This window comes from Physeter macrocephalus, chromosome 1 (assembly GCF_002837175.3).
Source record: "Physeter macrocephalus isolate SW-GA chromosome 1, ASM283717v5, whole genome shotgun sequence".
NCBI lineage: Eukaryota > Metazoa > Chordata > Mammalia > Artiodactyla > Physeteridae > Physeter > Physeter macrocephalus.
In genome coordinates this window covers 29,785,961-29,798,453 of record NC_041214.2, presented here as the reverse complement: position 1 = coordinate 29,798,453, position 12,493 = coordinate 29,785,961, and the positions used below count along the sequence as shown (strand labels likewise).

The 12,493-nt window shown below is 38.6% G+C and overlaps 2 protein-coding genes and 1 pseudogene across 14 annotated transcripts in view; 1 reads left to right on the top strand and 2 right to left on the bottom strand.

Moving 5' to 3' along the window:
- The window catches only part of ESYT3 (extended synaptotagmin 3), an 87,187-nt gene extending 78,815 nt beyond the window's left edge, over positions 1-8,372 (top strand). Inside the window, exon 22 of one of the 2 annotated variants that reach the window (XM_055086945.1) lies at positions 8,215-8,372. In XM_055086945.1, coding sequence (XP_054942920.1) covers positions 8,215-8,260 — 46 coding nt within the window. In that variant the 3' untranslated portion in view covers positions 8,261-8,372. The remainder of the gene's footprint in view (positions 1-8,214) is intronic. The other variant, XM_028489369.2, reaches the window with a different exon arrangement.
- Positions 1-12,493, bottom strand: part of CEP70 (centrosomal protein 70) — an 88,873-nt gene that overhangs the window by 25,746 nt on the left and 50,634 nt on the right. For all 12 annotated transcript variants that reach the window (XM_028489399.2, XM_028489402.2, XM_055086969.1 and 9 more), the window contains one exon: positions 5,401-5,506. In XM_028489399.2, coding sequence (XP_028345200.1) covers positions 5,401-5,506 — 106 coding nt within the window. The remainder of the gene's footprint in view (positions 1-5,400; positions 5,507-12,493) is intronic.
- On the bottom strand, positions 9,963-10,581 carry LOC102977837 (TM2 domain-containing protein 1-like; annotated as a pseudogene).

Genomic DNA, 12,493 nt, shown 5'->3' with positions numbered 1-12,493 from the left:
GGTTTTGGGTCATAGTGTTTTCATTGTCATTTGTTTCTATGTATTTTTTGATTTCCTCTTTGATTTCTTTAATCATCTCTTGGTTATTTAGTAGTGTATTGTTTAGCCTCCATGTGTTTAAACTATTTTTTACAGTTTTTTTTTCCTGTAATTGATATCTAGTCTCATAGCATTGTGGTCAGAATAGATACTTGATACTATTTCAATATTCTTAAATTTACCAAGATATGATCTATCCTGGAGAATGTTCCATGACTACTTGAAAAGAAAGTGTATTCTGTTGTTTTTGGATGGAATGTCCTATAAGTATCAATTAAGTCCATCTGGTCTATTGTGTCATTTAAAGCTTATGTTTCCATATTAATTTTCTGTCTGGATGATCTGTCCATTGGTGTAAGTGAGGCGTTAAAGTCCCCCACTATGAATGTGTTACTGTTGATGTCCCCTTTTATGGCTGTTAGCACTTGGCTTATGTATTGAGGTGCTCCTATGTTGGGTGCAGAAATATTTACAATTGTTATATCTTCTTCTTGGATTGATCGCTTGATCATTATGTAGTGTCTTTCTTTGTCTCTTGTAATCTTTATTTTAAAGTCTACTTTGTCTGATACGAGTATTGCTACTCCAGCTTTTTTTAAATTTCCATTTGCATGGAATATCTTTTTCCCTCCCCTCACTTTCAGTCTGTATGTGTCCCTAGGTCTGAACTGGGTTTCTTGTAGACATCATATATACGGGTCTTGTTTTTGCATCCATTCAGCCAGTCTGTGTCTTTTGGTTGGAACATCTAATCCATTTACATTTAAGGTAATTATCAATATGTATGTTCCTATTACCATTTTCTTAATTGTTTTGGGTTTGTTTTTGTAGGTTTTTTTCTTTCTCTTGTGTTTTCTGCCTAGAGAAGTTCCTTTAGCATTTGTTGTAAAGCTGGTTTGGTGGTGCTGAATTCTCTTAACTTTTGCTTGTCTGTAAAGGTTTTAACTTCTCCTCTGAATCTGAATGAGATCCTTGCTGGGTAGAGTAATCTTGGTTGTAGGTTTTTCCCTTTCATCACTTTAAATATGTCCTGCCACTCCCTTCTGGCTTGCAGAGTTCCTGCTGAAAGGTCAGCTGTTAACCTTATGGGGATTCCCTTGTATGTTATTTGTTGTTTTTCCCTTGCTGCTTTTAATATTTTTTCTTTGTATTTAATTTTTGATAGTTTGATTAATATGTGTCTTGGTGTGTTTCTCCTTGGATTTATCCTGTATGGAACTCTCTGCCCTTCCTGTACTTGATTATTTCCTTTCCCGCGTTAGGGAAGTTTTTGACTATAATCTCTTCAAATATTTTCTTTTCTTTTTTGTTTTTTAAATATCTTTATTGGAGTATAATTGCTTTACAATGTTGTGTTAGTTTCTGCTGTATAACAAAGTGAATCAGCTATATGTATACATATATCCCCATATCCCTCCATCTTGCATCTCCCTGGAACCCTCCCTATCTAGGTGGTCACAAAGCACCGAGCTGCTTCCAACTAGCTATCTATTTTACAGTCTTCAAATATTTTCTCAGACCCTTTCTTTTTCTCTTCTTCTTCTAGGGCTGCTATAATTCAAATGTTGGTGCGTTTAATGTTGTCCCAGAGGTCTCTGAGACTGTCTTCAATTCTTTTCATTCTTTTTTCTTTATTCTGCTCTGCAGCAGTTATTTCCACTATTTTATCTTCCAGGTCACTTATCCGTTCTTCTGCCTCAGTTATTCTGCTATTGATTCCTTCTAGAGAATTCTTAATTTCATTTATTGTGTTGTTCCATTGTTCATTTGCTCTTTAGTTCTTCTAGGTCCTTGTAAAACGTTTCTTGTATTTTCTCCATTCTATTTCCGAGATTTTGGACCATCTTTACTATCATTACTGTGAATTCTTTTTTCAGGTAGACTGCCTGTTTCCTCCTCATTTGTTTGGTCAGGTGGGTTTTTACCTTGCTCCTTCATCTGCTGCGTATTTCTCTGTCTTCTCATTTTAACTTGTGTTTGGGGTCTCCTTTTCGCAGGCTGCAGGTTCATAGTTCCTGTTATTTTTGGTGTCTGCCCCCAGTAGATAAGGTTGGTTCAGTCGCTTGTGCAGGCTTCCTGGTGGAGGGGACTGGTGCCTGTGCTCTGGTGGGTGGGGCTGGATCTTGTCCTTCTGGTGGGCAGAGCCACATCTGGTGGAACACCTGTGTATCTTTTTCTCTTTTCCTTTGTGCTTGTCTAGTTTCACTTGAAGTGCACCCAGCTCTTCAGACGAGAGTTCGTAGTGTGAAACGGCTGCGCCCATCACCTCAGCTTGGCAGGCCACCTGCCAGAGCACTACGTTCCACACTGCAATTGATCTGGGAGGATTTGATCAGGGGTTTTATAACAGTGGTTCAAAGGTGGGGTCTCTGACAAGATTAGGGTGTGAGCCGGGCCTGCACTCCTTTAATCTCATCTCAGGTCTCCCAATCTTGATGATCTTCTCTGGCCCCTTCAATCCTGCCTCAGGTGGTTTGTTGGCTACTCCTCCCTTGATTAGCAACTGCTCGAATCTGCCCTTTGGAATTCAGGGAAGGTCATGGATGCTGGAGTCTTGCCTTAGTTTGTAGAAGCCAAACCTCTAGACGGACAGATTAAGGGTGCGAGCATGTTGGGAATATCCAGTCTCAGTCTTCTCACTTGCATATCCACATAAGAAAGACAAAGGATAAATAAAAGGAAGATCATTTCAAATCCAATTTAGTGTGAATTTTGTTTTAATCTTGTGTCTTGAAGAGATGCAAATTCAAAGGAAAAAAAAGATGGACTTCATAGGTAATTCAGGGTATGGAGAACAGCTCACAATGAGGAATCCAGAGTGATTACTCCATTTGCATGTGAGGTTAGTGGCTGGACTTTTTTTTTTAATGATTCTTCTGGCAATTACAGTATTTGATTTCTGGAGCTTTAGTGAAGGGGGCTCTGTGTAGAGAAGCTGGGGGCCGGCTCTGTTCGTCCACGGAGCATGGTCATTCCCAAAAAGTGCCCTTCCGGCTTGGAGCACCTGGGCGATAGCAGGGCCTCCGGAGAGGGGTGGCCAGTGGCCGAGAATGGAGGGATTTCCTTTCCTGCAAAGCAGGATTAATAATCCACCTCGGAGGGTTTTGAAGTGCACGACTCTTCATTGCAAAGGAAAATGCATCTGGACACCAGCACTTCTGGATGGTGGTGCCCAAAAATCACCCAGATGAGCAATTTCGATAGAGCAAAGCCCCAAGATTTCCTAGAGGTATACATTCTTCTTTATAACTTAGCCACACTCTGATGATTGGCAGCAAAAGATGTATTAACAATGAATAAATTGGCAAAATAAATTCCCAGAGAGACTAGAATTTATGAAAGAAAAGTCACAATACAGGTCTCATCTTATTCAGAAAGAGTTTGCAGGTACTGACAAACTCTTGGTATGGGTAAAAAAAAAATGTTTTTAAGGGTAATCACATTACAAGAATAGAAAAGAATTAAGATGATGATTGTCCTAACTACTTGAAGAGAAAAAAAGAGCAAAGGAATCTCCACCTAGCAAATGTCAGGAAAGAAAAGAATGGAACAAGAAACCATGTAAATAGAAAACAGAAAGTAAGATATCAGGAATAAAAGCAGATATGTAAGTTGGTCTCAGTGTCCATAAATGGTTTAATTCCCCTGTTAAAAGAACAAAGCCTCTGAAAGTAAATCTAAGAAACAAAATGAAATTTAGTTATATAGTGGATACAAGAGAGTTTTCTAAAACAAAACAGTTTTCACAAAGGTGCCTGAACATAAAGTCAACACAGAGATGTATGAAGAACCAGCAACAATCAATTAGAAAATGTAATGGAAAAAGGATCCTATTCATAATAGCAATAAAAGTTATAACTAGATAACCTAGGAAATAAACAGAACAAAAAATATGCAAAAGCTAAATTTAAAAATATATAAAACTTTATTGAAAGCTAGAAAGGAAGACCCAAAGAAAATTAGAGACATATTTCTGAGTGAGATGATTCAAAACTGTAAATGTGGTGACTTCCCTGGTGGTCCAGTGGCTAAGACTCCACGCTCCCAATGCAGGGGGCCCAGGTTCAATCCCTGTGCAGGGAACTAGATCCCACATGCCGCAACTAAGAGTTCTCATGCCACAATAAAGATCCCACATGCTGCAACTAAAGATCCCACATGCCGCAACTAAGACCTGGCGCAGACAAATAAATAAATACATAAAATTTTTTAAAAAAACTGTAAATGTGTTATTTTTCCAAATAGTAATCTAAAATATTAACTCAATTTCAGCTCATCTCAATGGGATCTGTTTTTGCATTTGACTAATTATTCATACAGGAAAATAAATGTGCTAAAAATATATCCAAGGAAAAAATTTTAAAGAACAATAACAAGACACTTACCTTAAAAGGTATCAAAACCTACTATAAAGCTACAGAAATTAGTATAGAAATGGAAGAGACTAGAGAGTCTAGAAATAAACCTATGCATCTAAGGGCATATGGTATATGATATATGTCTCAGTTCAATAAAGCAGAGAAAGAATGGTCAACTAGAAGCTGCAAACTCAAATGCCTATAGAGGCCGCAAACTCAAATGCCTATAGAAACCAGGTAAGAGCATAAATGAGTGAAGCAAGGATGGGGTGGGACTGTGGCTAACTGAAGAGCACATGCCCATATGTGACAGGGGAAAGGCCTAATTCTGTGCTGATAACGACTATGCAAGAATTTGCTGCTAGATTCTTTGGCTTTTTAAGAGAAACTAGAAATAAGGACTTAAATAAAAATCCCTTAATTAAAAAAAAATAAGTAATTAATTCAAAGTTTAAAAAAACCTGTATGGGCCCAATAAAATATGAGTGCAGGCCCAGTTCAGTCAGTAAACTACCAGGCTTAATTGCTCATTTATTCAATAATAAATGGTCTAAAAATCAAGTAAAGTTAGATCTTTACATCACACCACATAGAAAATTAAATTTCAGATGGACTAAATATCTAAATTTTGAAAAAGTATACAAGGACCTTAAGAAATAGATTTACTTATATAATAATAATATCAACAACAGCAAAAACAAAAACAATAAAAAGGGAAATGGCTTAAGCAGGTAGAGAAAAGGATTATAAAATCTGTTAAAATCTTGTCAGCTTTTCACTACCCTACTTTGAACTAGGCCAAAGTCTCTTTTCAAGGGTAAGACAAATTCTCAGTCAAGTTACCAACTTTTAGCCAAATAGCATGTCATGGCAAGACAAGACAGGCTAAGCAACACAAATAAAGGATACAAGTAAGTATTCCTTACCAATTGATAATTTGTTATACTGTGATTGTAACCAAGGTTCACTGTAAACACCAGTCTTTCTGTCAACTGTTCAATACCTGAAAGTATCTCTGGTCAATTAGGGTCTGCTGCTGGTTATCTTTGCTGGGCTCATCTTTTCCCTCTTTGTCCTCAGCCTTTTTTTGACTGCTAAGATCCTGTAATCTAAAGGGGAAAAAAACCCAAGATAATACAAAATGCTTTACTAGACACTGGATTAAGATGACAAAATAAGCCAATGATCCAGCTACCCTCCCAAAAGCTTTGTCATTTTCCATATACATGCGTGTTTATGTGCATGCACATACATGCATACATAATTTTTTTTAAAATTTTAAGCCATGTTGTCACTGACAAACAAGAAGACCCTCTTAACAGACACAATATAGAAGGAATCCCTGAAAACTAAAGGGATCAGACTGATGAAGAAAGTTCTAACCATTCCCCAGCACTTATAAAAAAAAATAGAATACGGAAGAACTACAGTAAAAGATGAAAGCAACTTCCAAGGTACTCCAAGCTTGATGCCGTAGGTAAGGGAATCAACAAACAATGCATAGGGAAAACAGTTTGGGCACTGCAGCAGCAAGAGCTAGGCAGTTTGGTCCTTCCTTCTTCATACTCCTCTTGTGCCAAAGAGAAGACAACAGTGATACCTGCCAGTCAAGAGGGCATGAAAACCCAAGAGACCATTGTCCCAGGTGGCTACCAGAACTCTGGGGGAAAGTCTCTTTGTCCAGAAACCTAAAAACATGAGTGTATCCACCTAGTAGCCCTTCTCCAAATATCTCTGAAGTCAAGGCTGTAGTAAACATTTCTCCCCCACCCACCATGCCTTAAAAAAAAGTCTCTTATTAAACCCACTTCAAATTAACCAGTATGCCTATCAGTTTCCTGTGGAACCCTGACCCATTAAACTGATTCCATGACTCGTTAATAAGCTTGACTTGCTGTTTGTAAAATAGAATAGCGACATTCTATCGTGTCATTTGCCTACTAAAAAACAGTGGCTTCCCACTACTTTTAGAACTAAATCCAGTCTCCTTGGGTTAAGTTTGAACTTCTCCACGCCGGTAGTCCTAACCCAATATTCCTCCGGACTCCTTTCTTACCTCATCTCTTATCACCACCTTACAATTATCTCCTTCACTCACATGTATTCCCCTTGATCTTTACTCAATTGCTTTTCTCTGCTCTCCAGTGAGCATATGCCAGAAACAAAATAAACAGAATTAGCTCTAGATAAAAAGTCAACCTCCTTCCTCTAATAGACACAGAGAGCTCACAATCTATTTTCCACTTGACTTCCCATCTATTTACCATATTCACATATTTGACAGTTTTGCCTAAAGGCAGTGCCAGGAGCATACTGTCTAGAATACAAAAGTAACACAGAAAAGCCAACAGCTCTATAATGGGACTACAAGTAAACTGATATATCTGATTTTAAATGTTAGTTAACCTTTCATTCAGGTGGAAAAGTTTAATTTATCAATGAACTGTTTGCAAGTATGATTAATAAATATTATACTATGGATATACAATATTTTAACTGCCAGTATAGTAACCTGAATATATCATTGCATGTACTAGCTTACAGTCACTCTGGGAAATGAAATGTGATTCAATTAATTAGGTGAATAAAGAGATACCCTCAATGTAATAACGATAATAACAAACATATTGGGAGCCTGGTGATGATGATAATTAGTATTTATTGAGAAACTTCTCTACGCAGGAACTCTTCTAAGCACTCACATGTATTAATTTATTTAATCCCATTGTTTTTCTAAATTTACAGAAGGTAAGGATTAGTAAAAGCTAGGGATTCATGGGCAGTTGACCTTTGGTTCACATAATCTCACAGTAAATATTTGCCACAGCATAATATTCCTGAAAACTTTTGTATTTTGCAAAACCACACATGTGAAAATAACAGGGTTCAGGAGAAAAGTAAGTGTTAGCAACCAGACTATTTAAAACTGATGCAGCTTTATAACTAGACAACTAACAAAAACAATAATTGGTGCCTCAGGAGATAAGTTAGCTCAAGTATGTCTGGAGGTTGCCTCAGGTGATATTACAAATGCATAGCCAACAGAGCAGAAATGTTGGCTTGAGGATGCCAAAACTATGAAGATGGAAGTGGAGCTCCTGGCCAAAGAAGCCGAGGTTAAAACAGGTGAGGAAAGAAGTGCAACCTGCCTCCAGCCTATAGTCTGTCTAATGCTGAGAGTTAGGGAGGGAGCCCTGGGTGCAGTTTCTCATTTTTAATTTTCTTAAGATAGATCTGAAAGGGCAGGTGCCTGTGTACTAGCAAAGCTTTCCCCTTCCTGAAGTCTATACTATACTGCTATTCTAACTCCTTGTACCTAGGAAAAAAGTGCATGTAAACAATGCAACTTCTATGTTATACTATTAATCATTCCCTTATTTTCCAATTGCATATGACTTAATTGGTGTTTTAGAAACCTGTGTTTGAACAGAATATGCTGTACTCAGAAATATTCCAGGGTTGTTTTATAGTCTCCAGAGTAGTGAGCAGAGCCTGAAGGCCATAAAAATCCCCTAAAATGGTTAAGGAATTCTTTACATACTTAGCAGACACCCACTCCACGTAGCTAGCAGCAACAGCTATGTTTCTTTGTGGAGTCTGGGAAATCCAGAAAACTGTACTCCCAACTTAAAACACTGTTGATAAGTTTCTATGTGCAGACACTTTATAGCTTTTAACTGTGTCTGTTGAAGCCTTTCCATAATCTCATAGTGACTCCTGTTCTGGAGTTCTCTTTGGGGGATGGATGGGGGAGCCTTAACTAAAACACTTTTTCCACTCCGACTCAGTATTTTTCCACTTCCTGCCCTTCCCCTAGGCCCATGAAACAACAGGAGTCATCTGTGCAGCATGTCACTGACTGACCCTTACCTGGTGCCATTCTATGGGGAAAAATGGAACACTGAGGAGCCAGTCCTTTTTTGGCCTCTTTCTTGTATTACTGCAGTAAGTCAATAAAGCCTTGATTGTTAATTTCAGTTTGGCTCATTGTCCTAACTGACCGCCTCAACTCCTGTGAGCTCAACACTAGGATGATGAAATTCTGATTTTATTTTCTTCTAGCAAAATATAAATACCACTGAAAAATTAAATGGAATTAGTATAGTACCTTTGGTTATCTTGCACTGGCAGACCTATTTGATCACTTCCCAGCAACAGAATTTTATAACCAACTTGTTTGTAATATTAACTCAAACAAGAAGCTTTCCCATGTTAAATTAATTTGATATTGAAGATTGGTTAGTTGAAAGGTAACTACAGACTAAAGAAAAAAAATTAATTTTCTCTAGTTATAAAAGGGAAAGAGGGACTTCCCTGGTGGCGCCATGGTTAAGAATCTGCCCGCCAATACAGGGGACACAGATTCAAACCCTGGTCCAGAAAGATCCCACATGCTACGGAGCAACTAAGCCTGTACGCAACAACTACTGAGCCTGCGCTCTAGAGCCCGCGTGCCACAACTCCTGAAGCCCATGCGCCTAGCATAGAGCCTGTGCTCTGCAACAAGAGAAGCCAGTGCAATGAGAAGCCCGTGCACCGCAACGAAGAGCAGCCCCCGCTCACCGCAACAACTACTGAGCCTGCGCTCTAGAGCCCGCGTGCCACAACTCCTGAAGCCCATGCGCCTAGCATAGAGCCTGTGCTCTGCAACAAGAGAAGCCAGTGCAATGAGAAGCCCGTGCACCGCAACGAAGAGCAGCCCCCGCTCACCGCAACTAGAAAAAGCCTGTGCAGAGCAACGAAGACCCAACGCAGCCATAAATAAATAAATAAATAAATTTCTAAAAAGAAGGGGGGGGAGACTTTCCCCTCCTTTTCTTGTAGCATTTCCTTTGGAAAACCTGTAGTTATAAATCCTAAGAAGTATGTAGATCTTGTTAAAATTTACATAAGCCTCCTGCCAATTTTATATCCTAGCAATGTCTTTCTTGGGAACCTTAGAACCATCTCTTTGAAGGTGGACATCAGGGAAGAGGGTGCCTTGTCTCCTTTTCCCTGTTGGAGCTTAGCCTATGCTCCTGGCTCTAAATTGTAACTTCCTCCTTGTCATGAAGATACAATACGTTTCATTTCTCCTTTGGCTAAAGACAATTCCACGTATGTAACAGACTGCATATCTGCCTGGCTATATTAAAGGGTAAGATTTCTTTCAGTCTTTGAAATCTCTTTAGCAGACTGCCTCTAATGCACACTGCAGTCTGGCTGGATATTTATTCCAACTGTTATATAAAACTGTTTCTTTTTTTTTCTACATATGTGGAGAGGATTCACTGGGTTGACAGGAGATTTTTTTTTATTATTTTTTGAATAAGTCATACTTTTATTTTTCAGAAGCGAAAAGGACAAGTGGCAACTTGCCTTTGAAAAATATATTAACATCAGAGTAATAAGCTATCTATCTCATAGAGATAGTAGCCTAAGAAAGACTGTATTATCATATAAATCTCAAAGTTCTATTAAATAAATCTCAGAATAATATGTTTTTAACTGACACAACAAAACAAAAACATCAGCAACAACAAAAAATTAAACAGAATCCATAATGTGGTATGTGAAGACGGAAAAAGGAAAATCTGGAAATCTACACACTGAGAGTTCTCTATTAAAATCAACGAGGCCCAAATCTGTTTCTTTTAAACAATATTCATGGATATAACTGCGTTTTTCTAAATGTCTCATTGGTAATACTCAGTCTCGTAAATCTGGTTACATAATAATCTACAATGTAACTACTTCCATTTGAAGGTCCAACAATCTGCATTGAAATAAGAATGAAATCAATTAGGTTCCCAATTCCACAAAATCCTACAGTGTAAAACTTTAACAAACACATTTTGGCAAGATATGGGCTTGAGAAAACCAATTGCATTTCCAGTAAAATGTGTTTCATTGCCACCAAAATCCTTACAAGTTATGTTAGGTGCTGGAAAACAAGGAACATGAGCTGTGTAGTTTGTACAGTTAACTTGTTCTTGTGTAGCATCATTTATTTTTGGATCTTTACAGATATATTGTCCCACTTTGAGGTCCTCGCACTTAAGTGATTCCTTGCTGCCGCCGGCGGCAGCTCCCCAATGTCCTGTGGTTACTGATGCAGCCCACAGGACAGCCAGGAGCCGAGCAGCGGCAGTCTCGGAAGCAACCGGCCCGAGGGCCAAGCGGCCGCCATGCTGAGGACCGGCGCATCCCCCTGGAGATTTTTACTTTTGATTATTTCCCTAACATCACAGTAGTTCTTTGAAAAAAATATTCTACCTCTGCCCCAGCAGAAAATAAAAATTTGAAAATTTTTTACGTTGAAAAAGTGTTTTTCATTGGGTGTTCTGTTTGGTTTTAATTATCAGTGTGGTGGTTAAGAGTGTGAGCTTACCAAAAAAAAAAAGAGTGTGAGCTTGAGGGCTTCCCTGGTGGTGCAGTGGTCAAGAATCTGCCTGCCAATGCAGGGGACACAGGTTCGAGCCCTGGCCTGGGAAGATCCCACATGCCGTGGAGCAACTAAGCCCGTGGGCCACAACTACTGAGCCTGCCTCTAGAGCCTGCGAGCCACAACTACTGAAGCCCGTGTGCCTAGAGCCCATGCTCCGCAACAAGAGAAGCCACCGCAATGAGAAGCCCACGCACCGCAACGAAGAGTAGCCCCCGCTCACCGCAACTAGAGAAAGCCCGCGTACAGCAAGGAAGACCCAACGCAGCCAGAAAAAAAAAAATAAGAGTGTGAGCTTGAGAGTCCAAATGCTTGGGTATGGATCTGATTTCTTTCCAAGTTCTTCCACGTACCACCTGTGCTATATGGGCAAGTTATCTAACATTCCTAATTCTCTGTTTCACATCTAGATACTACAAAAGTTCCAAACTTAAAAACAAATTAATGATAGATTTTTTAAAATTCCAAATGTAAATTTCTAAAAACACAAATCCTTTATTCAAAATACAAATCATTTCTTCAAAATTCAACAGAAATATATAGCAGGGATTGGTTCTGAATCACAATTTTAAAGTCTAATAGTGAAGTCACTCTAAAAACCAGTTCCCAGAGAGGGGTGGGATAGGGAGGGTGGGAGGGAGGGCGACACAAGAGGGAAGAGATATGGGAACATATGTATATGTATAACTGATTCACTTTGTTGTAAAGGAGAAACTAACACACTATTGTAAAACAGTTATACACCAATAAAGATGTTAAAAAAATAAATAAATAAATAAATAAAAACCAGTTCCCAAATGAATAACAAAAAACATATACACAATCAAATCTCATTATTCGTGGTAGTTATACTCTATAAAGTCACCATGTACACTGAATTAGTGAAGACTGAACCACTGCTGCTAGGGGAAATACAGGATCAGGTTCCTGCATGCCTCTGATCACATTTTCCTCAACTGATCAATATATATAACCTTGTTTTATGTGTGTTAATGTTTATAAAGACATCTTTTGAAATATTGTTGTTTCATTAACATCGGACTCATGGCTAACAGCACTATAACTCATGCCTAAATGAAGTTTCTCTAACACATGTATATTCTCTGCAAGGTACATCACAGCCTTCTTGTGTGTAGAACACTACATAGCACTTCAATACCATGCTTGGGACCATCTTGGAGAAATCACCAGCAAAAAGCAAAAAAATGAAAAAATAAAAGTGGCATATGACAGCAAAAAGAATGACTTTACATTATGAAAGCTAAAACAAAAGGGCAGAGCTTCACCCTCAACAGCTGAAATTGTGTATACTGGGCACATCCGTGAATGATTGTGAAAGTGCCACCACTACTGATTTGGGGATTAAAAACAAATTTTAGCAGATAGGCAAATTCACAAATATGCAATCTGTGAATAATGAGGAAATGACTAGATATCTCTATGAATATATGTGCATGCCTTTATATGTGTGTGTATCTTCACCGATACATTTACACTGAAGTCCTAAGATTCCTTTGAATTCCACAATCCACATGGTGTGGCCAAAAACAAAAACAAACAAAAAACCCAAAATATGCCACTCTGACATAAGAAATGTTTTAAGCTGAAGGAATTTGAGAAATGGCAGGAAGGACTCTCTGACCTTCCCCTTCTCCCCTGAAGCAGACCGTAA